This window comes from Panthera tigris, chromosome E3 (genome assembly GCF_018350195.1).
Source record: "Panthera tigris isolate Pti1 chromosome E3, P.tigris_Pti1_mat1.1, whole genome shotgun sequence".
In the NCBI taxonomy this organism is placed as follows: domain Eukaryota; kingdom Metazoa; phylum Chordata; class Mammalia; order Carnivora; family Felidae; genus Panthera; species Panthera tigris.
This window is the reverse complement of record NC_056675.1, coordinates 40,106,806-40,131,584: the sequence shown is the minus strand read 5'-3', so window position 1 is coordinate 40,131,584 and position 24,779 is coordinate 40,106,806. Positions and strand designations below refer to the sequence as shown.

The 24,779-nt window shown below is 61.6% G+C and overlaps 3 protein-coding genes across 11 annotated transcripts in view; 1 reads left to right on the top strand and 2 right to left on the bottom strand.

Annotated features, from left to right (window-relative positions):
• On the bottom strand, window positions 1-4,531 carry PTX4 (pentraxin 4). Its single transcript, XM_042971761.1, has 3 exons — window positions 2,958-4,531; window positions 1,719-2,394; window positions 1-689 (listed from the first exon to the last, which is right to left on the bottom strand). The coding sequence occupies exons 1-3, from the start codon at window positions 3,207-3,209 to the stop codon at window positions 49-51; spliced, it is 1,569 nt and encodes a 522-aa protein (XP_042827695.1). The 5' UTR covers window positions 3,210-4,531; the 3' UTR covers window positions 1-48.
• A 3,754-nt stretch (window positions 4,532-8,285) lies between these two features.
• TELO2 (telomere maintenance 2) lies at window positions 8,286-20,149 on the top strand. The gene is made up of 21 exons (XM_042972448.1): window positions 8,286-8,515; window positions 9,471-9,806; window positions 10,709-10,986; window positions 12,038-12,106; window positions 12,291-12,438; window positions 13,566-13,668; window positions 13,877-13,945; window positions 14,126-14,267; window positions 14,423-14,559; window positions 14,912-14,991; window positions 15,202-15,303; window positions 15,583-15,671; window positions 15,825-15,916; window positions 16,045-16,161; window positions 16,253-16,324; window positions 17,388-17,552; window positions 17,829-17,920; window positions 18,302-18,401; window positions 18,504-18,568; window positions 18,821-18,936; window positions 19,803-20,149. The coding sequence occupies exons 2-21, from the start codon at window positions 9,472-9,474 to the stop codon at window positions 19,907-19,909; spliced, it is 2,478 nt and encodes an 825-aa protein (XP_042828382.1). The 5' UTR covers window positions 8,286-8,515; window position 9,471; the 3' UTR covers window positions 19,910-20,149.
• A 383-nt stretch (window positions 20,150-20,532) lies between these two features.
• Window positions 20,533-24,779, bottom strand: part of IFT140 (intraflagellar transport 140) — a 71,983-nt gene continuing 67,736 nt past the window's right edge. For 7 of the 9 annotated variants that reach the window (XM_042972443.1, XM_042972440.1, XM_042972441.1 and 4 more), the window contains one exon: window positions 20,533-20,955. In XM_042972443.1, the coding sequence (XP_042828377.1) occupies window positions 20,746-20,955 (210 nt within the window). In that variant the 3' untranslated portion in view covers window positions 20,533-20,745. The remainder of the gene's footprint in view (window positions 20,956-24,779) is intronic. The other 2 variants (XM_042972445.1, XR_006212696.1) reach the window with 2 other exon arrangements.

Below are 24,779 nucleotides of genomic sequence, written 5' to 3'. Positions count from 1 at the left end.
GTGGCTGGTGCTGCTCAGGCTGTCCCCGTCCAGCCCGAGAACAAAGCCTCAGGGACAGAGCGCCAGGCAGCTGCAGTTCACCCTCTGCACGAATCCGCCCACCCGGTGGGCGTCGTCCAGCGTGAGGATAGCGCCCGGAGGGAGCCCCCGCCCCGTGGCGAGGCTTGCCACCTCCCCGGGGACCAGCGCCCGGTCCCATATGGCCAGGCCCGCCACGCTCCCCACGAAGGCCTCGGAGCTGTCGAACCCACCCCCCACGCTGTCTTGCTCCTGGCCCAGCACAAGGGACCCCCCTGGAGGGATCTCGTAGCCCTCCCTGAAGCGGGAGCCGGTGGCCACTAGCCTGCGGTCTACGTGGAGCCGGTACCTGCCCAGCGTGGACGTCCAGATGACACACACGTGGTGCCACCGGCCGTCCAGCAGTGGCTGCAGGGGCAGCTCCCTGAAGGCCGGGTCTCCGATCACGAAGTGGACAGAGCCAGGGACCAGGGAGTCCCTGCCGTGCAGCACGAGCTTGTTGTCATTCTCCTCGGTGGCGTAGGAGAGCAGGGTGCCCAGGTGGCCCGAGGCCACGCGGACCCAGCTGCAGACAGACAGGGCCCGCAGGCCTGCGGGGAAGCCGGGGCTCAGGAAGGCGACGTTCTGGGTGGAGGCGTTGGGGAAGACGAGCACGGGGCCCACGTTGCAGGCTGGGGACAGAGGGGAGAGTCAGCCCGGGCACCAGGGGGCCGCAGAAGCGCCCACGACCGCGGGCACTGCCCTTGCTGTGGGGCACAGGCCACAGACCCCGTGGCCGACCTGCCTCAAGCAGTAACTGCGAGGGTGGCTGTGCACGGCCCTGTTGGTCCTTGCGGCCGAACCACCAGCCTGTCTCACAGCCGGGGACACCGGGAGCTGGGGCAGTCACACCACTGGGCAGAACTGAGCCCCCCCGGGCTGCTGTAAGGGAGCCCCACAACTTAGAGCCTCAAAACCACACAAATTCAGTGTCTTCCGGGTCTGCGGGTTGGAGGTCAAAAGCCAGACACGGGTCTCTCCCCCGGACTCAACTCACGGCGTGGGCAGCCGTGGTTCCTTTGCTGCCCTTCCAGTCTAGCGATGCCCCCACTCCGTGGCTCACGGCCCCTCCTGTACATCCGTCTAAACTTTGCCCCTGGGGTCACGCCTCCTTCTCCGATCCTGACCTTCCTGCCTCCCCTAGAAGGGACAATCCCGGATCCCCTCCCATCTCAGGATGCGTCATCGCAGACGGAAGTTCCCCTTGCTGTGTGAGGTGACGCATCCACAGGGCCCGGGGATCAGGACTTGAACATCTTCGGGGTCATTGCCCTTCAGGTCTGCCTGACCAAGGGTCCATGGGTGGGGGGGCAGGCCCACCATGGGTGGGGGGGCAGGGGTGGGCCTGGGGCAGCTGTACCTGCTCCGAGGTCCCGATTGGCAGGCTGCAGACCTACATCTCTAACTCGCTGGCCCACTGGACTCAAGAAGGGGCGTTTACCCCGGGCAGCACCCCAGTCCTGTGTGCCCATCTGTCCCTAATGCCCAGGCTGCGGGGGATCCGCAGACAGACCATCCCCTGCACGGCCCCCTCCTTCTCGCCAGCAGGTGCGACTGTGAGGCCAGTGTCCTCTCCGCACAGCTCTGGGGAGAAGGCTGTTCAGAGGGAACCGGAGGCCCAAGGAGGCACCAGCGGGGGAAGGGCGGGCCATGGTACTTACTCTCTCCTGGTCTCTCGGGCGGCCGTGTCCGCTGGCTGCCTGGGCCTTGTGGCTCCCGCGTCCCCTGGAGACGGCCGGCAAAGTCCTGAGGTGGGTCCCCGGGCTCAGGCGGAGCTCTGAGCGCCTGCCCGCCCCTCTGCAGCTTCGGGGAGCCTAGGCTTGGCAGCCCCAGCTGGGGCAGGGGCAGGGGCAGGGGCGGGGGCGGGGGCGGGGGCAGGGCCGGAGTCGGCCCCGGGGCCACGGCGCCAGGACCGGCCACCTGCAGCCGTCCCTCGAGAGCAGCCAGCCTGGCGCCCTGGCTCTGCACCAGGTGCGTGAGGCCGGCCACCGTGTCCTGTAGGGCCCGCAGGGCCAGGCCAAGGCTGGCGAGGCCATCCCCCTGTGCCTCCCGCTCCTTCCCCGCCTGGGCCAGCTGTCTGTCCCTGTCACTCAGGACGGAGTCCAAGGCCAGCAGCCTGGAGTCCAGCTTCCGGCTCCTGCGCTGTGACTTCTGCATCCAGTTCTTGAGGCGGCTCAGGTCGCCCTGCACGGCGGCCTGTGACCGGTTCACGGCCAGGGCCACGGCCTGGGTCTCCAGGGCCAGGCTCTGGAACCGAGTGTCAATGTCGTAGGACAGGTTGTAGTTGCTGGCAAGGCCCCGCAGGTGTGTGAGGGTCACCTCTTGGAGCCTCCGAAACTAGAGAGAGGACACACAGCCATCACAAGGGCCGAGGGCCGGGGAGGATGCGGCACATGACTTCCCGCTCATGCGTCTGGGCGCCTACCAAGCCCTGGCCGTGCTCCACACTGATGTGATCCCCAGGCCGCTGCTGAGGGGTGGGCCGATTACCGCGGCCCCGGGGCGGCCGAGCTCAGAGACGTGGGTGACCAACCCGAGGGCCCCGGGCTGCACTAGGTGGGGCGAGGGCTTTGGGCTCCCACGCCCCCTCCGCCCCACATCCCCCGGCCCTGTGAACCTCAGGGTCCTGCCCCCCCGTGACCCTGCGCCCCTCCAGCTGCACTCCCCAGGGCTCCCCGTGCCCCCTCCCAGCCCGACGCCCACCCAGTCCCGTGGTCACTTGGCTTATCTTCATAACAGAGCCTAAGAAACCTTCTGTGCTGCTTTCCAACCACAGGTGACAATAGCATCGGCTGAAGGGAAGAACCAAGGACTCCACGTTTGGGTCCCCAGAGCGCCGACAACTTCCCACTCTGTTTCTGGGATACCATCAACTGCCCTGCGTAACTGGGCACCCTTACCTGCTCTTCTAGTCTGCGGAGCCTCTCGAAAAATGGTTTTCTTTGAGCTGCAGGGCCGGCTTCCCGCGACAGAACCCCATGCAGATACACAGGCACAAAAATAAGGAAGACAGACAGGGTCGTCCGCGGGCCACCCATCCCGAGGACGCGCACAGGGCGAGGCCGTCTGCTGTGTGCTCCTTCGCCACCCACAGCCCTGCTCGAGTGCCAGGGGAGCGAGCTTCCTCCCTCCACCACCTTCATGCAAAGCATCTGTCCGCCAGCCGGCGAGCTCTGGGGACATGGTCACGTGTCCCAAGGACACAAGCTTAAAAACAGAGGCAAACAGTTTCTCCGGAAAGTAATTCTTCTGGGTGAGAGCCCTGGCCTGGCTGGCTCAGAGGCAGACGGAAGTGATGGCTTTAGCAGGGACGCACGGACTCGTGTTCCCACCAAAGAGAAGTGGAAACAGGACAGGGTCCAGCCAGGGCCAGGGAGCCCCTGGGGCCAGGTCTGCGGTGGGGCCCAGCGTGCTAGTCCCATGAGGCCCATCTCTCTCCTCTGGATAAGGCAGAGGACGGGGTTGGGAGATGTCTTAACTTATTGTGGGGTGTAGGTTGTGTGGTGGGCTGCATGGTGGTGCCCAAAATGGTAGGTCTGAGTCCTAACTCTGTCAATTGCCTCGTGCCTGTGAATGGGAGTCTGTACGGAAAAAAGACCCTTGCGGGTGTCATTAAGGATCTGGCGATGGGCCCATGCTGAATTAGGGTGTCCTTAGAAGAGACAGAAGAGGGGAATACACGGGGGGGGGGGAGGCCATGGGAAGACGGAGGCAGAGACTGGGGTGACGTGGCCACCAGGAGAGCCAGGGGCCGGACGAGGCAGGACGGGTCCTCCCCCTGGAGCCTTGGGGACCTTGACCTTGGACCTCCATTGGTTACTGGCCATAGGCTGCTGCCCAGGACGCTGCCGCACTTCTGGCCCTCTGGGGCTCCCCCTTCTCCACCCTCCACCTATCACTCTCCCAGGCCACGTTGGATCCTTGCTCCTGCTGCTGTCTCTGTCCCTTGTGTTCTCCTGGCCCTGGGCTCCTTCACCTTTGTCATTTTGCTGCCATCGAAGGGGCACCTGGGGGGCAGAGGACCCATGCATGTCTGTGCACAGCCGCGTGTTGAACTGACCATGCTTTTATCCTGCTTCCTCCCTGCATCTCGGTCCCTACAGCTGGCCCTGGGGTGAGGTCCCCACCTGCCCCATTTACTTAGGCCGATGGCTGTGCTAGTGTAACCAGTGACCGCCACAGGGGAGCTTAAAACAACAGAAGTTTATTCTCTTGTAGTTCTAGAGACCAGCGTCCCAGGGCCCTTCTCCTTCCTCCCCAAGGCTTCAGGGAAGGACCCTCCTGCCTGGTCCAGCCCCTGGCTCCCCTAGTGGCCACGTCACCCCACTCTCTTCCTCTGCCTTCCCACGGCCTTCTCCCCTGTGTCTCTGTCCTTCTGTCTCTTGTAAGTTACACTGCTCCCTGGATTCGGGCCCACTTGCATAATCCATTACGATCTTGAGGTCTGTAACTTGATTATATCCACCAAGACTCTTTCTCTGAATAAGCTTGCATTCATGAACTTGGATCTACTTTTTGGGAACCACCATGCAGCTTGTGACAGGGAGGTTTGAGAGGCAAGGGGTGTCCAGGGATGGTGGGGAGGCTGGGACACGGCACAGGCTTCAGTGAAGAGACTCGCGTGAATCTGGACACAGAGCTGCCGGGTCCCCAGTGCCTGCTCGACCTCCTGTAGCTGGCGACTCCTCTGCACGTCAGCTCTGCCGCGGGATGTGGTCAGGTGGCTCTCTGGAGCCGAGCCGTCTGACCCCGGAGCAACCCTCCCCCCTTTCCTGCCATGTGACTGGTCGGAATTGCGCTGCACCACGGGTGTAATGAAACCCACACTGGATTACAGGACTTCATACGAAAAAAGAATGTGAAAGATCTCACTAAGCATCGTACGTTACATGTGACATCGAAGTGGTAATATTCTGGATCGACTGGGTTAAACAAAATATGTTCTTGGGGCACTTGGCTGGCTCAGTCAGTAGAACACGCGACTCTTGATCTCAGGGTGATGAGTTCAAGCCCCGTGTTGAGTGTGAAGCCCACTTTAAGACGTATGTATATATATATTCGTATTGTGTATGCAACACGTATGTTAAAACTAAAATGATCTTCACCTGACCTTTTTACCGTTTTAGTACAGCTAACAGAAAACTTAGCGTTACATATGGGGCTCACAACCTATTGTGATGGGACAGCATTGCCCGGGGAAAGACTGGATATGCAGCTGTGTGCAGGCATGTAAGCACGTGTAGGTGTGCAAGTCTGCAGTGTGCAAGCGTGTGCGGGCGTGCAAGTGCGTGCAGGTGACTTTCAATCTCCTTCATCGTCAGTTAAAAAAAAAACAATCGGCTCAGGTCACGATCTCGCGGTCCGTGGGTTCGAGCCCCGCGTCGGGCTCTGTGCTGACAGCTCAGAGCCTGGAGCCTGTTTCAGATTCTGTGTCTTCCTCTCTCTGACCCTCCCCTGTTCATGCTCTGTCTCTCCCTGTCTCAAAAATAAATAAAACGTTAAAAAAAATTAAAAAAAATAATTTTAATGGAAATTATACACAAAATTCACTTATTTTAAGGCTAATGCTGAAAGCGAGTAATTGAAATAAATGTCTACATATTGGCTTGTGGAACTCTGAGGTTCCGCTAGCTTCCAGAAAGCAGCAACCAAAGCCAGGCACCTGCCCCCAGGTAGGTAGGGGGAGGATGGGAGCTATTTGAAAAAAATTCTCTTAGATTTTTTTTAAGTTTTTATTTCACTCTAGTTAATCAACACACAGGGCAATATTGGTCTCAGGAGTAGAATCCAGCGACAAAAGGGCGGGAGCTTTCTCGGGCCTGGGGGAACTTGCATTTACCAACAAAAAGCACCTCCCTTCCCCCATCTATCAAAACAAATTCCCCTCGTCCACACACAGAGCTTTCCGCCCTTCACTGTCTCATGTTTCATGTGACGGCTCAGCTAAGGGTCACTGGACACGGAGCTGCTGACAGAAATCTGCCCGGGCGGAACAATGCCAAGAGCCAAGGAAAAGCTCAAAAACATCTTAATCACTATCGCGGGAGAGGGAAGAAAAGCTTCGTGTCTGCAAGGCCAAAAAAAAAAAAAAAAAAAAAAAAATGGATCTTATGAGAAAAGGAATAATCAAGAGGAAGAAGTTGCTCTTGGAAATGAAAACTAGGATTTTCCAAATAAGTAAGTAAATCCGCAAAGCTGAAAGACAAGGTTTGAGTGATTGCCCAGAAAGTAGGGCAAAAAGATGAAGAGATGGGGAAGAAAAGGGAAAAAAAACAGCCTTTGAGGTCAACCCGATAAAACACGAGTGTAGAGAGTGGGACTCAAGGAAGCGGGGGAGATAATCCAGGAAGGTGTCACAGCCAAAAGCATCCACCATCCCCAAGGCCACACGCCAGAGGGGGCCAGGTCTCTCCTCCAGGGTCAGGACCCCACGGAGGATGCAGAAGATGCTGAAAGTGTCCGCAGAGGAAACACCTGGTCACGTGGGAAAGACTGAGCCCTTCCTCCGAGAACTGAATGCTGGCTGGCAAAGGTACACGAGCACACCTTAGCATTTCTGAGTAAAAGTTATTTTCAGTGTTTATCTATTTTTGACAGAAAGTCTGAGTGGGGAAGGGGCAGAGAGAGAGGGAGACCGAGGGTCTCAAGCACTGACAGCAGAGAGCCCCATGTCACCAAGCATGAGATCATGATCTGAGCCGAGGTCGGACGCTTCACCCATGGAGCCACCCAGGCGCCCCCAAATTAGTTTCATTTAAAATTGTTCATCTCGCTCATGGGGCGCCTGGGTGGCTGCGTCGGCGAAGCGTCTGACTTCGGCTCAGGTCATGATCTGGTGGTTTGTGGCTTTGAGCCCCGCATCTGGCTCTGTGCTGACGGCTCGGAGCCTGCAGCCTGCTTCGGATTCTGGGTCTCCCTCTCTCTCTGCCCTTCCCCCACTCGCTCTTTTTCTCTCTCTCTCAAAAATAAATGTTAAAAAATTAAAAAAAAAATTTCATCTCGCTCAAATGTGAACTGGCCCAAAGGCATTTTTCAAATACACATAGGCTTAAGTTTACCTTCTGCGCACCTATGGGCCTCATAGGCTTGGGGAAAACACGGGGATGGAAGTTGAACGAAGTTGCTGTAGGAACCCGAGAGTGAGGCTCTAATCCAGAAGCGGACTGGGAGGAATTCCCCGAGTCCCAGGAAGACCTCGTCCTGGACTCCTCGCACCTGTCACAGCCCACACCCCCTCCATCGGCTCCGCTCCTGCGGAAGCATCCCAGGCCAGCCGTCCTCACCGCCAGGCCCATACCTGCGCAGCACGAGCCTCGCACCTGCGACCCTGCGACCACCGCTGCCCCCTACCGGCCGTTCTCCTGCCTGCACCCAGGGCGAACCTTCCAAAAGGAGACTCCTTCTCGGCCTGCTTAAACTTTCTTATCTCTCTTTGCCGACGGACATTATCGCTCCTGTATCTCACTGGGCTCCCGATTTTTTTTAACTTAAAAAAAAAAAGTTTATTTATTTTTGAGGGAGAGAGAGAGAGAGCGCGCTCAGGGTGGGGGCAGAGAGAGGACAGAGGATCCAAAAGCGGGCTTTGCATTGACAGGCTGACAGCAGCAAGCCGGACGCGGGGCTCGAACTCACGGACCGGGAGATCATGCCCTGAGCCCAAGTCGACGCTCCACCGACGGAGCCACCCAGGCGCCCCAGCTTGTGCCCCTGATTTGTGAGCGGGCACTTTATTTTCTTCATTCTCTGTCCTGGAAGAGTGCTTGCTGTACGCAGTAGGCATTTAATTTGTGCATGCTGAATGAATACACCCTTCCCGGGCTCCCTCGCAAGGGCAGTCGAGGCTGAAGCGGCGCCTCCCCTGTGAGGTCTTTCCAGATCGCCCACGGCACTGCCCACCGCCCGTTCGTCAGGACGGAGAGCCGCCCTTGGAGCGTGACCACCGAGGAAGTGGCTTTCGGCCAATTTACAGGGCCACCTGCGGCTGGCGGCCCCCGCGCGGAACCGTGCGGCGCCCACCCCTGTTGGGCCGCCCATCGGGACCCGAAACCACTCGAGCCCTCGCTGCTTTCAGCCGGCGGCCGCGGCTCAGGGACCCGGAGTTGGCCGGGAGCGCGCTCGGCGCTCAGCGGGTGTCTGCGGAGGCGCGCGCGCTCGCCCCCGCCCACCACGGCCCCGCCCCGCCCGGCGCAGGCGCAGAAGCGGCCGCTCGCCCACGCTTCTTCCGGCTTCCCCAGCCTCGCGGCGGATTCGTCGCGATCGGCCCGCGGGAGCGGCCTCGCAGGCTCGAAAAATTCAGCAGCAGCTCTGCCAGCGCGCGGGGAGCTCGTGCTCCGCGCTCTCAGTCTCCAGTCCGCGAACCGCTTGCGGAACTGGGCCTCGGCGACCGTGGCGAATCGGCGCGGGGCGGCAGCGGCGGGGCGGGCCTTGAGCACACCCTGGAGACTCCGAGATCGAGCGGGTGCGCGCTTCCCCGAGACACCCTCCCGCCCGGAGACCCGTGCGCTCCCCGAGACCCGGGCCCACCCTGAGACCCCCCGTCCGTCCCCAGGCCCGTGCGCGCCCCGACAGCCTGTCTGCCCTTAAGACCCTCGCCCACCCCGAGATCCCCTCCCGCCCCGGAGACCTATGCGCTCCCCGAGACTCGCCCCCCGCCCCATTCGGGGACCCCTGCCCGCCGCGCCGTGACTTGGGCGCCGTGACGTGGGCTCCCGGCACAGCTGTGAAGGGGGGTGTGGTACTGGCGGGTCGCTGGCGTGTTAGCTGGCCACCGGAGCCCGCTTAGACCCGGCTGGGTGAGGAGGCCCTAGGCTGTTGGGGACCCTCCTTGGTCCCCTGAGGCAGGCTTATCTAGGGCTGGGTCACTGGTGATGGACAGGTGCCTGCGTAACGGCACTCAATGCTGCAGGGGCGCCTGACCCGAAATACTACCTACAGATGGGATGGTTTCTGGGAAAGAAGGGGGTTTGGCAGACGGACAGTCTGTTAGACGGACGGTCAGGCAGTTAGAAATGCTGCAACGCAGCTAGCCCCGGGGTCTCAAGCTCAGCACTGTTAGCATTTGGGTTTGGATCACCCTCTGTGGTGGGTGCTGTCCTGCACACGTGGGCTGTGTAACCAGCATCCCCGGCCTCTGCCATCCGCTCAGGAGATGCCAACAGCACCCCCACTTGTGGCCCTGGGGCACAGTGACCCTACTGTCGAGGGCATCATGGAGGCCCCAGCTATGAACCAGACTCTTGGTAGGAATGGTGACGGTGACGGATGCCGGAGGGGAGGATACTGCTGGGTGACAGCAGGGGTGAGGAGAGATGGGGTCCCCAGAAGCTTAACGAGAGGGGCCAGAGGGTCTGAGATGTGACTGGCGCAGATGCCAGGGGCTCCTCGGCCTTCTCATGTGCTTCTCTGCGCCCCAGGATGGACCCAGCGCTCTCTGCAGTCCGGCTGACCGTGCGGGAAGCGATTCACACCCTTTCCTCTTGCGAGGATGGCGGCCGCGTCCTCTCCACCTTGGGGTCCCTGAGGCGGTATCTCAGCGGAGCGGAGAACCCAGCCCTTCCCGGGGAGCGGGAGGAGTTCGCCAGGGTGCACTTTTCCGCCCTCCTCAGGTGTCTAGTGGGCAGGCTGAGCCCAGGCTGGCTGGGGCTTCTGCCCGACGGCCAGGTGGAGGAGCTGTGGGCCAGCTTCTTCCTGGAGGGCCCGGCCGACCAGGCCTTCCTGGTGCTGATGGAGTCCGTCGAGGGTGCCGCCGGGTGAGTGGGGCGGGGGGGGGCCCGATTCCGGGGCACTTGTAACGTCTGAGGCAGGGGCATGGCCGGAAGGGTTGCGAACCAGCAGGTTCTGTGAGAATTTGGTGTCCTGAAAGGTCCGGGAGGAGCAGGGCACCTGGACACCGAAAGCCGGTTGTTAACCTCCCTTGCGACGAAGAGGCTCTTGCACTAGTAGGTCCCGCCGTGTTGGTGAAGGGAGGGGGCAGGAGCGTCCCCATCCCGGTGGCCTCGCCAGCGTCCGCGGGCCCTTGGCCTCACTCGTGGCTGTCAGCTCTGCAGTGAGGCCCCCGGGTGCTCCGGCAAACTCCGTGGGGGGGGGGGGGGAGACTTGCTCAAGGCGGTTCCCAGACTCAGGTGTCCGAGCACGGGACGGGCCTGTGGGGACGCGGCCTTCGTGCGGTGGCGAAGCTGGGTTTGAGCGGTTCCGGAGATAAGCGGCAAGCGCCCTGTGGCGCGGAGCGGGAGAGGAGGTGGCGTCGGTGACTCCATGGGGCCCGGCGGGGCGCTCACGCCGCACCACTGGCTGGCTATCTGGCAGTGGGATATAGACCTTTTGTTTTCTTTTAATGTTTATTTAGCTTGAGAGAAAGAGAGCATGAGCAGGGGAGGGGCAGAGAGAGAGAGAATCCCAAGCGGGCCCCAGGCTGTCAGCACGGAGCCTGACGCGAGGCTCGATCCCACAAACCCTGGGATCGTGACCTGAACGGAAACCAAGAGCCACCCAGGCGCCCCAGCGGCGGGATTTAAATGCTCGTTTTTTTAAGCGCTGATGACGCCACGGGACTACTGGTGTAGTGACGGCTGTGGCTCCCCCTCCGGGCGGGGGGCGCCGAGGGTGGGGGGCTCGCCGCTCCGCCCGCCCGTCACACCTGCTCTTGCTGCAGCCCGAGCTTCCGTCGGACGAAGGTGGCGCAGCTCCTGGCCAGGTTCCTGCGCGCGGGCAGGATGGCCGCTGTGATGGAGGGCCAGTGTCGCCAGGTGACGGAGCCGGCGTCCCCGCTGCTCCAGGAGACGCTCCTCGCCGAGGTGGTGGGCTTGCCCGACCGCCTGGGCAACCGTCTGCAGCGGGAGAACCTGGACGCGTTCCTCCCCCAGAATTACTTCCCTCTGCTCGGCGAGGAGATGATGCGGGTGCTGCAGGCGGTGGTGGACTCCCTCCGAGGTGCGGGCCCCCCCGCGCTGTCCTTCCGGCCGGCTTCTCTGGGCACCGTCCCTTCCCTCCCCACCGCCCCCCCCCCCGGCTTCTCACGGCCTCTGGGGACTCGGGATTCTCGGGGTGATGCCGTTGGCAGGTCAGATGTTGCCTCCTGTGTGGGGAGGTAGCGACCTGTACCCTGAGCTTCACCCATTCTTGGCTGTTGACCTCGGAGCTGCAGCTGACCTTGAATCCTTTAGCTCCTGGTTGGCCTGCCAGTGGAGCCGTCCGGATGGGGCTGCTCTCCACGGGCCCTGGTGTCCACACCACCCTCTGCTCTCCCGCCATGGGGCAGCTCAGGGTCTCACCCCTGCACGTCCAGCATCCCACCGGCCAAGGCCGTGGAGTGGGTGCCATGCTCGGGCGCCACTAGAGGCCCTTCACGCGTGTGCTCACGTGGTCCCTGTGCCCGCCCCACAAGGGAGCCTCCGCCACTGTAGATCGGGAGGGAGCCCACGGGTTCCATTGGGGCCCCTGCCAGGCCGTCCCTGCTCTGTGCTGGGGGGAGTCGCCAGCGTGTCCTGAACGTGTCCAGAGCGACTGCGGGCCACGTCCGCTTCTCGGCTGGGTGGCTGCGTCCAGTTCGCCTTTTAGGGTCTCAGCCGCTCCCTTCAGGTGGCAGAGACCGCATTTGCGTCTGAGCGCGTCGTGACCGTCTCAGGGTGGCCACTTCCGGCGGGGCTGGGGCGCCATCCTCCCCTTGTCCCCGAGTCCTGTTTCCTCCCGCCCACCCGCCTCACGTGGCCTTTGGTGCCTCCCCCTCCCCGCGCCACCACACCGGTCCCCGCTCTGTGGGGTCATTGTGGCGATTAGGTGAGCAAGAGCGTGTGAGGCTTTTTGCAATTACTGTTGGCTTCCAGCTGTTGAGGTTCCAGTTGGAATCAGATCGAGAAAAACGGTGCTTTTACAGCGCACAGACGCCTGTCTGGAAACGAGGTCTGTCCCCGCCTGGGCAGGTGTTGTCCCGTGGCCCTAACCATCGCCCTTCTTGAACATCCCGCTTTCCCTCTTGCCGCAGGTGGCTGGGACTGCTCCGTCTCCTTCCTGTCGCAGGTGCTCGGGAAAGCCTGTGTCCGCGGGAGGCAGAGTGAGTGTTTCCTGTCCCGGGGGGTCCGCAGCGCTGTCTGGGCGTCTCCCCCCGCTTCCCGTCGGCCCTCCCGGGAGGGGGAAGACAGCGGAGTTCCCTCGCCTGGGCCTGGCCCCGGGCGGGCTGATGTCCATCGCCCGGCCCCCCGGCCCCGGGCTCAGGGGCCCCCGTGTGCTTCCCTCAGAGGAGATGCTGGGCGTGCTGGTGCCGCGGCTGACGACGCTCACCCAGGGCAGCTGCCTCTGGCAGCGGGTCTGCTGGCGCCTGGTGGAGCGTGTGCCCGACCGGGCCGTGGAGGCGCTGCTGACGGGACTGGTGGAGGTCGCCGCAGGGTAAGGAGCCAGGAGGGCGGGCGGCGGCGCCCAAGCCTCTGGTTTGTGCGGTGAGGCCGTGGCGGACCAGCCCAGCCCCTCCCCTGGCTGTGGCCGTGGAGACCCCTTTCGCTACTCCCCACCCCCGGGGCCGCGCAGGCATGTGCGTGTGCGATGGCGCCCGCCGTCAGACGGCGTCCCCTGGCGCGAGTGCGTGAGGGTGGGTCCCGCCGGCTGTGTCTTTGGTTCTGAGCGCGGGTGTGTGCGTCCAGGGACCCGTGTTCTCTCTCTGAACCGTCTGAGGTCTCACCCCCCTCTGCTGCCGGCTGCTCAGTCTTTATTTGCAAAATCTTGTGAGGAAGGCATTCATCCCCTGCCATGCGCTTCTGGTCCCTCCCAGCTCGTCCTTGGTTTGTGGCTTTTACAAGGGGTCCACACCGCCCTGTAAGCGCGTCAGGCCGCGAGCCGATGGCTTCTCTGTCTTCCGGGCTGTGTCACGCTCCTGCCCTGAGGCTGTGGGTTGGTTTGCGTGGGTTTGCCTCTTCTGTTTCTGTTTTTTTGGTTCCTGCTGCCGTTCTTTTTTCTTTTTCTTTTCATCTTTACGACTTTGCGTAGAACGTGAAAGGGCCGAGGGAGGAAGGGCTGTATCCTCCCGTCTTTCCACACTGGCTGGAGGGTTTGCTGGGCTCTCACCCACGGAGGGGAGCAGGGATCCCACTCTACACCAGTCGTCTGCAAACTGCGGACTTTGGGCCAAACTCAGCCCACTGTGCGTTTTCACAACCGTTTTGTGGGTCCACAGCCGCGCTCGCTCACGCACACGCCCCTGGCTGCTTCTGGCTGCAGGAGTTCTGCGGAGACCGATGGGCCGTAAACATAGAGCTTTTGTTCTCTGGCCCTTCCCAGATAAGCCTGGCCACCCCTGCTCCTCTTGGGCAGAGCGGGGAAAGGACATCCTCTTGCACGGAGGCGCTGGGCTGTCCCAGGTTTCCACGTTACCGGGAGGAGAGCGAATCAGGACGGAGTCCGAGCTTAAGCGCAGGCCCCGGGCTCCCAGTGGTTAGCGCAGAGCTGGGGAGGGGTGCAGCTCGGACCTGTTGAGATCTGGGGTTCATGCTTTTCCCTCTCCCCCCGACTGTGCCTCACAGGCCTGAAGTCCTCTCACGGCTGCTGGGGAACCTGGTGATGAAAAATAAGAAGGCCCAGTTCGTGATGACCCGGAAACTTCTGTTCCTACAGTACCAGTACTCGGTGAGGGCGTGGGCCGAGGGCCACCCTGGGGGTACAGGAGAAGTGACCGTAGCAGGTGCAGCTGAGCTCGGTTGTCCGGGAAACTCCGCGGACCCTCAGCCCAGAGCCGTTTGTGCTCTGGGAGCCTGGGCAGACGGGTCTTAGCCCAGCAGGTGGGCAGCTGGCGTCTGCCGACAGACAGTGACAGGATGCCTGGCTTCTGTCACAGACGCCCATGCTGCAGAGCCTGCTGGGGTACCTGGCCACGGACAGCCAACGGCGCCCGCTCCTCGTACAGGTAAGCGCGGTCTGGTCCTCTGTCTCGGGTGTTCTGGGACCACCTTCTGGTGGGAGAGGGAGAACGTTCCCGCCTGGAACAGAGGACGCTGGCAAGCACGGGGGCACCAAGGCCTGTGCGTTCCCATGCTGTGGTGGGGAGGCCGGTGCGGCTGTGTAACCGGGCCGCGCCACCCGCCAGGCACTGAAGGGGCTCCTGGAGACGTGGGGCAGCTGCAGTGCCGTCCGCCACGCGCCTCTGGCGCAGCAGTGCTACATTAGCAAGGCCGTCCTCATCTGCTTGGCGCTCCTGGGGGAGGCGGAGCTCCAGGACAGCCGAGACGGTGAGTGGGCCACGCGGACACTGTCCCCACCCCATCCCTGCCCGTCCCCGCCAGCCCCCCGTGCTCACTGTGCAGAGCTGTCCCCTCCTGTCCCCTCCTGTCCCCGCCCGTCCCTACTGGCCCCCCAGTGCTCAGTGTGGGCTTGGTGCTTCCAGAGCTGCTGACTAGCCTGATGGCGGGGGTGAAGAGTCGCCTGGACAGCAGCCTGCCCATTGTGCGCCGTCTGGGCATGATCGTGGCCGAGGTGGCCAGCGCCCGGCTCCACCCTGAGGGGCCACCCCTGAAGTTCCAGGTGAGCAAGGGCCGCGCCCTGTGTTTCCCTCCCTGGTATCCCCTTGCCTTCTGGGGTCCAGGCCCACGAACCTTCTGCGTGTTGACCCCTCAGCGGTGCCTGAACAGATGCCCCGGGTGGATTCCGGAGGTGTTTGGAAGCGATCTCTCTGGCGTCCCCTCCCCTCCGTTGCTGAGCCCCTGGGATGTCCTCCTGGGTGGGGGTGGGGGGGAGAGCAACCCCTCAGGAGGGCGGGCTCCTGAGCCCGTGCACCCAGCGCCGCCCACTGCCACGTGGACACTTGGCAAGTGGGGCAAGTTGGGGGTGGTGGCGGGCGCTCCCCGTGACTGGCTCCAGCCCATGCGCGTTGCAGTACGAGGAAGACGAGCTGAGCCGTGAGATGCTGGCCCTGGCAGCCCCCCGGCCTGCGGCCGACAGCCCCTTGGAGGCGAGGTGAGGGCTTCCTGCCCCCGGTCTCCACCCCAAGCTGGGCAGGCCCGGTTCCTGCTGCTCCCTTACCTCGTCGTCTTGGACTCGTTGCTGAGACAGAAGCCGAGAAGCGCAGGGTGGGGGCCGGGAGAGCATTTCCCTGGGGAAGGTGGGTTCCGGGGCCAGAAGCTTGTGTGGGGCCTCCCCGACGGGTTCCTTCTTTGCTCCCCACAGCCCTGTCGTCACTCCAGAGGCTGCAGAGACCCCCGGCAGAGGGAGCGTGGACGGTGGCATCCCCCAGGCCCTGCCGGAAGGCTCAGGCTCTGACCTGGACAGGTAGGGGGAGGCCTTGGGTAGAAACTACAGGGGGGGGAGCAGTCCCGCGCTGGCCTCAGAGCCGTGCATGAGCATGGGAGTGGATGGCCCACGCTGTCTGGAGGCCACGGGTCGGCCCCGCGGCCGCCCTCTCTCCGAGTGCCCTCCCATAGGAAAGTCTGCTGTTCCTGAGGTGCAAGGACTTGGGGTGAATTCCCGGGACTCAGGAGCACGGCCTGTCTGCCTATTGCCTGCTCCCGGGTGACGGGCAGGCCCCACCGGTCTCTGTTGCTTCCCCAGTGACGATGAGCTTGTCCCCTATGACATGTCGGGGGACCAAGAGCTAAAGAGGAGCAAGGCGCCCACCTACGTTCGGGACTGCGTGGAAGGTGGGTCTCTTCCCTGGCGGGGGCTGAGCCGTGGGAACCCTGCATGTCCCGGGACTCGGCTGCCTCTGCCCAGCGTCCAGACCCTGGCTGCCGGCTCTGCCTCTGCAAGGTCAGGGCTGGGGACCAGTGCAGGCCTGTGTGCGTTCTGTGCAGCCCTGACCTCGTCCGAGGATTGGGAGCGCTGGGAGGCGGCCCTGCGGGCCCTCGAGGCATTGGTCATCAGGAACCCGGCTGCTGCACGCGAGGTGAGTAGGGCAGGGACGTCGGGGAGGGGTGTGTGTCTGCCTAGGAGGCCCGTGGCAGGGATGGGGAGGTGGAGGGCTGTGGGGGCCCAGGGCCACGGGGCCTGAGGCACGCCGACCCCTGCGCACAGGTGAGTGTGGAGCTGGCCAAGGTGCTGCTGCACCTGGAGGAGAAGACGAGCGTGGAGGGCTTTGAGGGGCTGCGCCAGAGAGCCCTTGTGGCCGTCGTGGTCACAGACCCGGCCCCGGTGAGTCCCCGTCCCGCCGCCCAGTCAGTGTCTGCGTTGGGGCCCTGCCTCCGGGTGGCGTCCACAGCGGCCTCTCGTGTGCCTGGCTCAGGTAGCAGAGTATCTGACCTCGCAATTCTACGCCCTCAACTTCAGCCTCCGACAGCGCATGGACATTCTGGATGTAAGTGCCCCGGGGCCCTCCGTCCCACCTGTCACGCCCAAGCTGCCCTCACGAGGGCCAGGCCTGGCAGAGTGCCCTGCCGAAAGCTCCACGGTCAGGACCAGAGGCCTCCCCAAGTCCCCCGTGGCCGGACCCAGGGGCTGGGACTGGCAGCTGCCTGGTGTTTTCTGGGCAGCGCACAGGATTCAGAAGGGGCTGTGTCCTTCATCTGAGACAGAAGCTTTATTGAGACAGAATTCCCACGCGGTACAGTTCCCCATCTTAAGACAAACAAAATGTGGTCTGTGCACACGTCGGGATGTTACTTGGGCCTCGCAGAGGAGGGACGTGGTAACCTGCCACAACGTGGATGAACCAGAGGACCCTGTAGGATTCCACTTGCGTGAGGTCCCTGGGCCGTCAGAATCAGAGAGACTGAAGTAGATGGCGGGGAGGGCACGTCGCAGGGGAAAGGGCTGCGTCTGGGAAGACGGAGTCTTGGAACGATGGTGGCGACGGCCATACGATGTGCACGCGCCCGCTGCCGCTGAGCTGCGCGCGCACGGCTGTCAAGACGGCAAGCGTGACGCTGTGTGTCTCATGAGATGGCGCTGAACAGTCACCACCTCCGTGCTTGCGGTTCAGGGGCATCTGGTACGTTGACGGTTCAGTGTCCTGTGCCACCCTCAGAGGAACAGCCCTTAGCACGCACTGCCCGGCCGGGCGCCTGCAGCCACCAGGCTGCTGTCCGCGGCCCCGCCTGTTCCAGGGCTCCAGGCATGTGACGGCGCAGGCCTGTTCCGGGGCCCACCTGTGTGCAGGCGGCTGGGCAGCAGGTTGGCGAGGCTCTGGAACCGCAGGAGCTCCGGGCACAGGAGCGGGGCCGCCTTTCCCTTCTGTCCCCCACAAAGTGAAGCGATCCTGGGGTAGCCGGAACTGACTTTCTGTGCGGTCCCTAGAATGTTCCCCGGCGCAGCCTGTGACGGCTGATGGCGCCGACGGGCACTCGGTTTACCTCGGGTTTGAGAAGATGCCACTCCTCCCTAGAACAAGGACCGCTGCCCTGGGTCTCCCGCTCCTCTAGGTCCTGACTCTGGCCGCCCAGGAGCTGTCTCGGCCTGGCCGCCGGCCCAAGGCCCCCCAGTGCGACCCCCAGGGCCCTGCCCCCCCGCCTGGCAGTGCCGTGGCTCCCGCCTGGCGCGCGGTCGTGGAGGAGCGGATCAGAAACAAGACCCGGCGGTTCTCGCAGGTCAGCCGGCCCGGACTCAGGTCCTGGTGGGGGACGGGGCGGCACCGACGCTGCTGTTGTGTGGAGGGAGGGCGGTGGGTACAAATTGCATGTCGGGACACGTGCCTTAGGGCATCAGAGCCGCGTGGCTTTAATATGCGGGTGCGAAAAAAGCCCCGGAATTCTGCGTCAGCAAGAAACGGCCTGTATGTGCCGTGTCCACGTGGGCCGGGGCTGTGACGGGGGTGCGTACAGGACAGTGAAGGGACGCGGCACCTGTGCGCACCACGTTTGCAGGGCTCTGCCAGGCGGGGACGGGACGCTGGCGCCAACCAGTTCAGCTCGGTGGCTGGCTACTTCTTCTTCCCACTCATTCAGCACTTTGACAGGTGAGCAGGAGGCCTGGACGCCCTCGAGTACCAGAGGCTTCCCAGGATGGGGTCTGTGGTGGGGTTTGGGCAGCAGCAAGGTCACCACCTGGCTTTCGGTCCTTCGTAGCTTAAATGGCAAAGCGAGGGCGTCAGGATCTGCGGTGTCCGTCACGGATGGCGGGTTGCTGGCGGGTTCCCGGTGGGTGGGGCCGGAGCCTCGCCGTGGAGCCTTGATGCTCCACGCGCTGTGTGTCTGTCCGACGCCTTCTCCTCATGGCTGTGGGAGCCACACGGGGACGGGCGGTGAGGGGGCGCCTCCAGGGCGCTGGCTGTCCCTTGTGGCCCAGGGGTTGGAGAATGAGCCCCAACCACGCGTCCTGCAACCTGATGCTCTTGTAGACCGCTGGTGACCTTCGACCTTTTGGGAGAAGACCAGCTGGTTCTCGGGAGATTGGCCCACACCTTGGGGGCCCTGATGTACCTGGCTGTGAACACTACGGTGAGTGGGAGGCGGAGCCGGTGGCTGTCCTCCCGGTGGGCCTCCCCTTGGCCCTGGGGCTGGGTTGTTGGGACCCCTGCCCACTGGCCTCTGCTGTTTCAGGTGGCTGTGACCATGGGCAAGGCCCTGCTGGAGTTCGTGTGGACCCTTCGCTTCCACAGTGACGCGTGAGTGGCCGTGTGGCTGAGGAAAGTGGTCCCACGTGGACGTGGAGGCGGGGCTCCCAGGACAGCAGGAGGTGTGGGGGGCGACTCCCGTGGGCGTGGCTGAGAGGCGGGCGGCCTGGTGCTTCCCAAGCACAAAGGGGCAGGGTGGCTGGAGCGTGCGTTGCTTGCCCGTGGGTCTGCTGTACCGTGGAGAAGCGGGGTCTCCCTGGCCTGGGCTCCGTCGGCGCTCAGAGTCCCGGCCTGGCTTGGCAGCTACGTGCGCCGGGGCCTGCTGTCCTCGGTCTCCTCCGTCCTCCTCAGTGTTCCGGCCGAGCGACTGCTGGCAGACCTGCCAGACGAGCTGCTGGAAACCCGATCCTGGCTGGTGGGTGAGTGCCAGGCCCCAGCTGCATGGGCGAGGCGGGTGGTTGGAGGCTGGTGCAGTGGCCATCGGGGCACGGGGCGGCGCAGAGGCCCCAGGACCGTCACATCCCCCCCGTCTGTGCACGAAATGGTCCCTGGTGGGGGGGTGGGGACTCGGCTGCTGTTGAGTCACTTTGGGGAGGTCCTGCAGGAGGACCCAAGAGAAGGTGTCCCAATGTGGGAGACGGTGTGTTTATTCTGGAAAATTCCGTATCTTCTGTAAGGTCACAAGAGCCATGCAGGAGGCACGTTACCTCACCAGACTCGCCAACTAACTTGGATAAGCTTTCCTCCCTGCACCCTCCCCCCCCACCCCTCGCCACAGTGTTCTCTTTGAAAAGTCTGTTGGAGCACACGTGACCTCCTGCCCGTAGGCACCTGTGTTGCCCACTCACCGGTGTCCACCCGGGGCTCCAGGCCGGGAGTAGACACTCTGACGTGGCGCCACGCTCGGGGGCCCGGGGTTCAGGCGGGGCCCCTCTTGTCGCGTCAGTTAGTTTGCAGAGCACCCTTGGGCTTTGTCCGATCACGCGTGTGTCCGGTCGGCTCCGGGTCCTCGGGCCCCGTGCCACAGGCGTGTGGCGTCCCGCTTCCCGGGACCGGTGGCCTCCCCACGGAGACGGTGGTGTCCGCTCCATCCCGCTGCCTCCCTGTCGCCGGCCACTGGCTGGGCGCCCAGCCCCAGGGAGAGTGGGGTGCTGCCCCCGCACACGGCCAGGCCCCACCAGGCCCTGTGGGGGCTTGTATGGGATGACTCCCTAAGAGGAAACGAGGGCTGGCCTGCCCGGCTGTGGGCGCCGCCGATGTCCTGCTCTATTTTCGTCTTTGGCAGATGTGGCTGACCGGGACGCGGACGAGGACTGCAGGATGCTGGCTGTGAAAGCCCTGCTGCTTCTGGAGAAACTCAGAGACCGACTGCTCCCCCTCGCTTCTCCTTAGTCCTCGCTGGAGAGGGAGGCCCGCCCCGCCAGCAGCCCGCGGGAGGGCCTCTGGCCCTGCGTCCATGGACGGGGCCACCTGAACATGGCAGGAGGGGGGTCCCGAAGAGGGAGGGAGCCGCTGGGGCCCCTGTGGGCTGATTCTCAGCCTGTCCCCAAGCCCGTTCCTCACCTGAACGCAGAAGACTTTAAACAGCAACAAAGTGGAAGAATAAAAAGGAGCCAGAGGTGTTCAAACACATTCCTCTTGGCTCTGACTGCTCAGGCAGGGTCCGCGGTGCCTCGATGTCCCTCCGAAGGGGGACACGGTTCTGGCAGCTGGTGACGAGCTGGGGGTGGGAGACCCCAAGGTCCCCCTCCCTGCACGGACATGTCGTGGGGCCAGCCCTTCACGGTGGGGGCTGGTGATGGGACACGCCCACGTGGACGGAGACACCAGGCTGCCTCGTGCAGAGAACTGCACCCCCCCCCACCCGTGCTGGCCACCCCTATGTCTGTTCCAGTGGACGCTGGGCCCCATGGTCAGGGATGGCGTGTCCTGCCAGGAGCCGTGAGACGTGCTCTCCTGGAACTCGCCTGGGTGTTGGGACGAGGCGCAGTGAACACGCTAATATCTGCAGTCCATCGAGTTCCACAAGGTTTTTAGGCTTTACAGACTATGCTGGGGAGACGGTCCTGGAGAAGAGGAACCAAGTCCCTGGGCAGGAAAGGGACCTCAAGGCCCCTTCTGAGCAGGACAGCCGGTGCCCTGGGGTGTCAGACACAGCTGTCATTTCAACGAGAAAGTCAGGCTCTTGCCATGAACCCTGGCAGGTTCTGGGGGAGCAGCAGCGGCTGTCAGGGCTCGCTATCCTCTTCCTCCTCCTGCACCTCCTCATCTGCCTCTCTGCGGTCGTCGACGCTGTTGTGGTGGACCCGCCCGGACATGGCACGCATCACAGGGAGGCCCAGGCCCCGGTGCACGGCGTCCACGGTCTGCTGGCTCACGTAGTACGACATGTTGGCGGAGGGCACTTTCTTCCGCATCTCCTCCAGATACCTGTATGCCTGGGTGGGGACAGCCGTTACCGGGTTAGTCCACGGCGAGAACCAGGGGAGCCACCCCCTCAGTCCGGGGCACGGAGCTTCCTGGGCACCCGCCCCAGGTGGTGAGGGACACCTTCCCAACAGGGCAGTTGTCTGTGACTGCACGGCCTTTCCAAGGTGTCCAACTTTAAGCCTCTGTCAATGCCGTCAGCTGTGATCAGCACTCCCGGCCGAACAGGTCCAGCCAGCTGCCCCGGAGAGTCCTGTGAGCGGCCTGTGCTCGAGGACCCACACCTGTCCACATGTGCCCAGGCCCGCCACTCGCCTGCTGTGCCTGCTTACATCTGCCTACACCTGTCCCCCCTTCCACACGTGCCAACGCCGGCCCCACACCTGCCCTCACCTGCCCATGCCTGCTCACATCTGCCCAGGCCTGCCTGCACCCGCTGACGCCTGCTGCACCCACAGGGAGGGCCACACACAAGAATGAGGGGAGGAACAGGGTCCCATGTGGCTTCTAAGGCCCACTCCCAAGGTACACTTCATATCAGCTCAGATGTGATCAAAATTTCTAGGAGCTTTAAAACTGTTTATGGGAAAGATCAGATCTTAATTTTTTTTTTTTTAAGTGTATTTTGAGGGGCACCTGGGTGGCTCAGTCAGTTGGGTGTCTGACTTTGGATCAGGTCATGATCAGGCTCATGAGTTCTAGCCCCATGTCGGGCTCTGCGCTGACATCACAGCGCCTGGAGCCTGTTTTGGATTCTGTGTCTCCCTCTCTCTCTGCCCCTCCCTTGCTTGCTCTCTCTCTCTCAAATAAACATTTAAAAAATAAATAAAGTGTATTTTTAGAGAGAGAGAGCACACACGTGTGTGAGCGGGGGAAGGGGAGAAAGAGAATCCCAAGCAGGCTCCACACTGTCCACAAAGACCCCGACACTGAGTTTGATCTCATGAACTGTGAGATCATGACCTGAGCTAAAATCAAGGGCCAGACGCTTAACTGACTGAGCCAACCAGGTTCTCTAGATCTTAGTATTCTTTTTTTTTAATGTTTGCTTTGGGCGGGGGGAGGGGCAGAGAGAGGGGGACAGAGGATCTGAAGCGGGCTCTGCACTGACAGCAGAGAGCCCGACATGGGGCTCAAAGTCACAAACCATGAGATCGTGATCTGAGCTGAAGTCAGATGCTCAACAGGTTGGGTCACTCAGGTGCCCTTAATCTTAGCATTTCTTAAATATGATAAATTTCCTGAGCAATTTTATTTTGAGCAGACAGAACCAAGATATAAAAAGTAAGAGAGAAAGATGAAAGTAGAAAGGTGAGCCATGAGTGTTGGAAGGACGGAGGATGGGCAGAATGCAAGCCCTCCGGCATTCTCAAGCGAGGTGGGGGGACACCCGCACAGGAAGAGATTTCCTGAGAATGTGTCCACTGCCTGTGTGACCCAGGCACCATGCAGGGCTCACGGGACACAAGCACAAGGCAGGCCAAGGCCAATGCCAGGGCTCTGAGCTTCGGCAGCGAGGGGAATTGAGGGCGTGCCCCCCCGGGGTGGGGTCTGCCAGAGACTGCAGGGCTGCACTGTGGCCCAGGGGCGTCACCCTCCGTGTGCACAGCTGGTGTCGGCACGGGCAAGGAAGCAGTTTCCAGAAGGCAGGCACGGTCACCAGACGCAGCTGAAGGGTGACAAAGACAGAAGTGCTCCTGGATGTCCTGGCCACTGAGGACACTGACCAGGGTCAGGGGCCTTATGGTTGGGCTCCGACGTGGTGACGAGGTGAGTGCGAGGGAGCATGGGAGACACCGGAGCAGTGACAGGGGCCTTCTTTCCCTGCCCGGAGGAGACCTAGGCCTGTCCACCTCACCACTCATGTTTATTTCTTCTAAGTTAAGGTTGCTAAGTCCCACAGGCTCCAAACAAGGGCCACTGTGGGAAGCTGAATGTCACATAGAAAACCCACCCTCACTGACTCGAAGAACCAGAACCAGAACTGAGGTCAACTGCAGCAGCCAGAAGTGAGGAGACGTCAGAAGACAATCACTGAGGGGAGCCCACACCCTGACCATGAACGCGGCTCTCTGGTCAACCTAGCTAGCACATGCTGCATGTGGTGGGGACAGGGGCTGACATCAAGCCCAGCCCCAGGTGATGTGCTGAGCATAGAGGCTCTTGTTGCTACCTGCAATGCTGGAAGGAAGGAAGGGAAGGAGAGGGAGGAAGGGAGGGAGGGAAGAAGGGAGGGAGGGAGGAAGGAAAGGAAGGAAGGGAAGGAAGGAAGGAAGGAAGGAAGGAAGGAAGGAAGGAAGGAAAGGAAAGAAGGAAAGGAAGGATGGAAGGAAAGGAAGGAAGGAAGGAAGGAACCTAAAAAATCCAGAGTCTCTATGGTGGTTTATCCATAATGTCCAGGAACTGCTAGACGTAAGGAACAACAACAAGATGTGACCAAACTCGAGAGAAAAGACAAGGGAACTAACTCGATGTGATCCAGAAGCTACTAGTGGGGAAAATTATAACAGCAGGTGTAATACAGGCCCAGGAGCAACATCAGAGTACTGAACAGGCCTGGTAAACTTGAAGCAACAGTAAAAGCCACCACCAAAAATGAAAACCAGAGAAAATTCTGGAAAAAAAAGAGGACCATCAGTTGAAGCAGGGGATAGTATACACAGATCATTGCAGTTCCGTAAGGAGAGGAGAGAGGGACAGGAGGGAATTTCCCCCAGACAGGGAGAAAACACTAGAGGTCACAGCTGGTAAAGGAAAGGTCCCCAGAATTCATAAGGGCCACAAGCAACGTTGAGAAGACAGACCCCCAACAAACTGACAGGGGAGGATTCGGGCACTTGGAGGAGGAGACGAACCTATGAGCAGCTGCGCGACACCGGTGGTCAGAGAGAGAGGGGCACTGAAACCACCATGAGCTACCGCGACGCACCCACCAGGACGGCGGAAGTGAAAGACGGGTCGTACCGAACGTGCGCGGAGACGAGGCACAGCTTTGGAGGTCGTGAGCAAAAGTGGCCGCTCGCGCATAGAATACCGCCTTTACTTGTAAACGTGACTGCAGGTAAGCGTGGCTACTCAGACTCGGGTTCGTGGCAGACTGTCTCAAAAAGGAACCAAGGGGCCACCACGTCAAGGAAAAGAGGAACAGGCAAGAGTTTTGCCAAGGATAAAATCTGAGCTTTCAAACGGAAGGATTTCAGAAACCTTGCGTATCGGCCACCACGAGCCGGACGTCTTCCCGATGCCGTATTTTCTGACGAGGCTGGTGGTGATTTCTGCAAATATGGTGTTCTGATACGTATAATGAAATGTGTCAACATCTTCCAACTCCGCAAACAACATGATGTCATAAAACGATGTGTGTGTAAAAGATCTGAGACAGACCATCGAGTTTTAAACGTGACAGAATACAACAGCATTCCAACATCGCAACTAACTTTTGAGGATTGCCACCTGGGGCGCCTAGGTGGCTCAGCTGACTTCAGGTCAGGTCATGATCTCATAGTTCGTGAGTTCGAGCCCCACATTGGGCTCTCTGCTCTCAGCACAGAGCCTGCTTCAAATCCTCTGTCCTCAAAAATAAATAAACATTAAAAAAAAAGAATTACCACTTGTTGACTTGTGGCGCAGCATCAAAGGTGACCTGCACGTGTCTGAAGAGGCCCCTTCACCTACGTATTGCTGTGAGGCTACATTTTCTTCATATATTTCAGCTAAGAAAAACCCTATTTCACCAAGTTGAGTGCAAAAGCAGAAACTGATCCCATCGGATTTAGCTGGACGAGAGATTTGGAGAAATGTAACATAGTGCTACTTTCCTCACTCAATTTGTTTC

Coding starts and splice junctions, on each gene's coding strand:
- PTX4 (XM_042971761.1), bottom strand. CDS start 3,209: ATGCTTTGCATGAAGGTGGTGGAGGGAGGAAGCTCGCTCCCCTGGCAC. Junction 2,395..2,957: donor TCCGCAGACTAGAAGAGCAG/GTAAGGGTGCCC, acceptor TCCTCTCTCTAG/TTTCGGAGGCTCCAAGAGGT. Junction 690..1,718: donor GCCCGAGAGACCAGGAGAGA/GTAAGTACCATG, acceptor CTCTGTCCCCAG/CCTGCAACGTGGGCCCCGTG.
- TELO2 (XM_042972448.1), top strand. CDS start 9,472: ATGGACCCAGCGCTCTCTGCAGTCCGGCTGACCGTGCGGGAAGCGATT. Junction 9,807..10,708: donor TCCGTCGAGGGTGCCGCCGG/GTGAGTGGGGCG, acceptor CTCTTGCTGCAG/CCCGAGCTTCCGTCGGACGA. Junction 17,921..18,301: donor CTCATTCAGCACTTTGACAG/GTGAGCAGGAGG, acceptor ATGCTCTTGTAG/ACCGCTGGTGACCTTCGACC.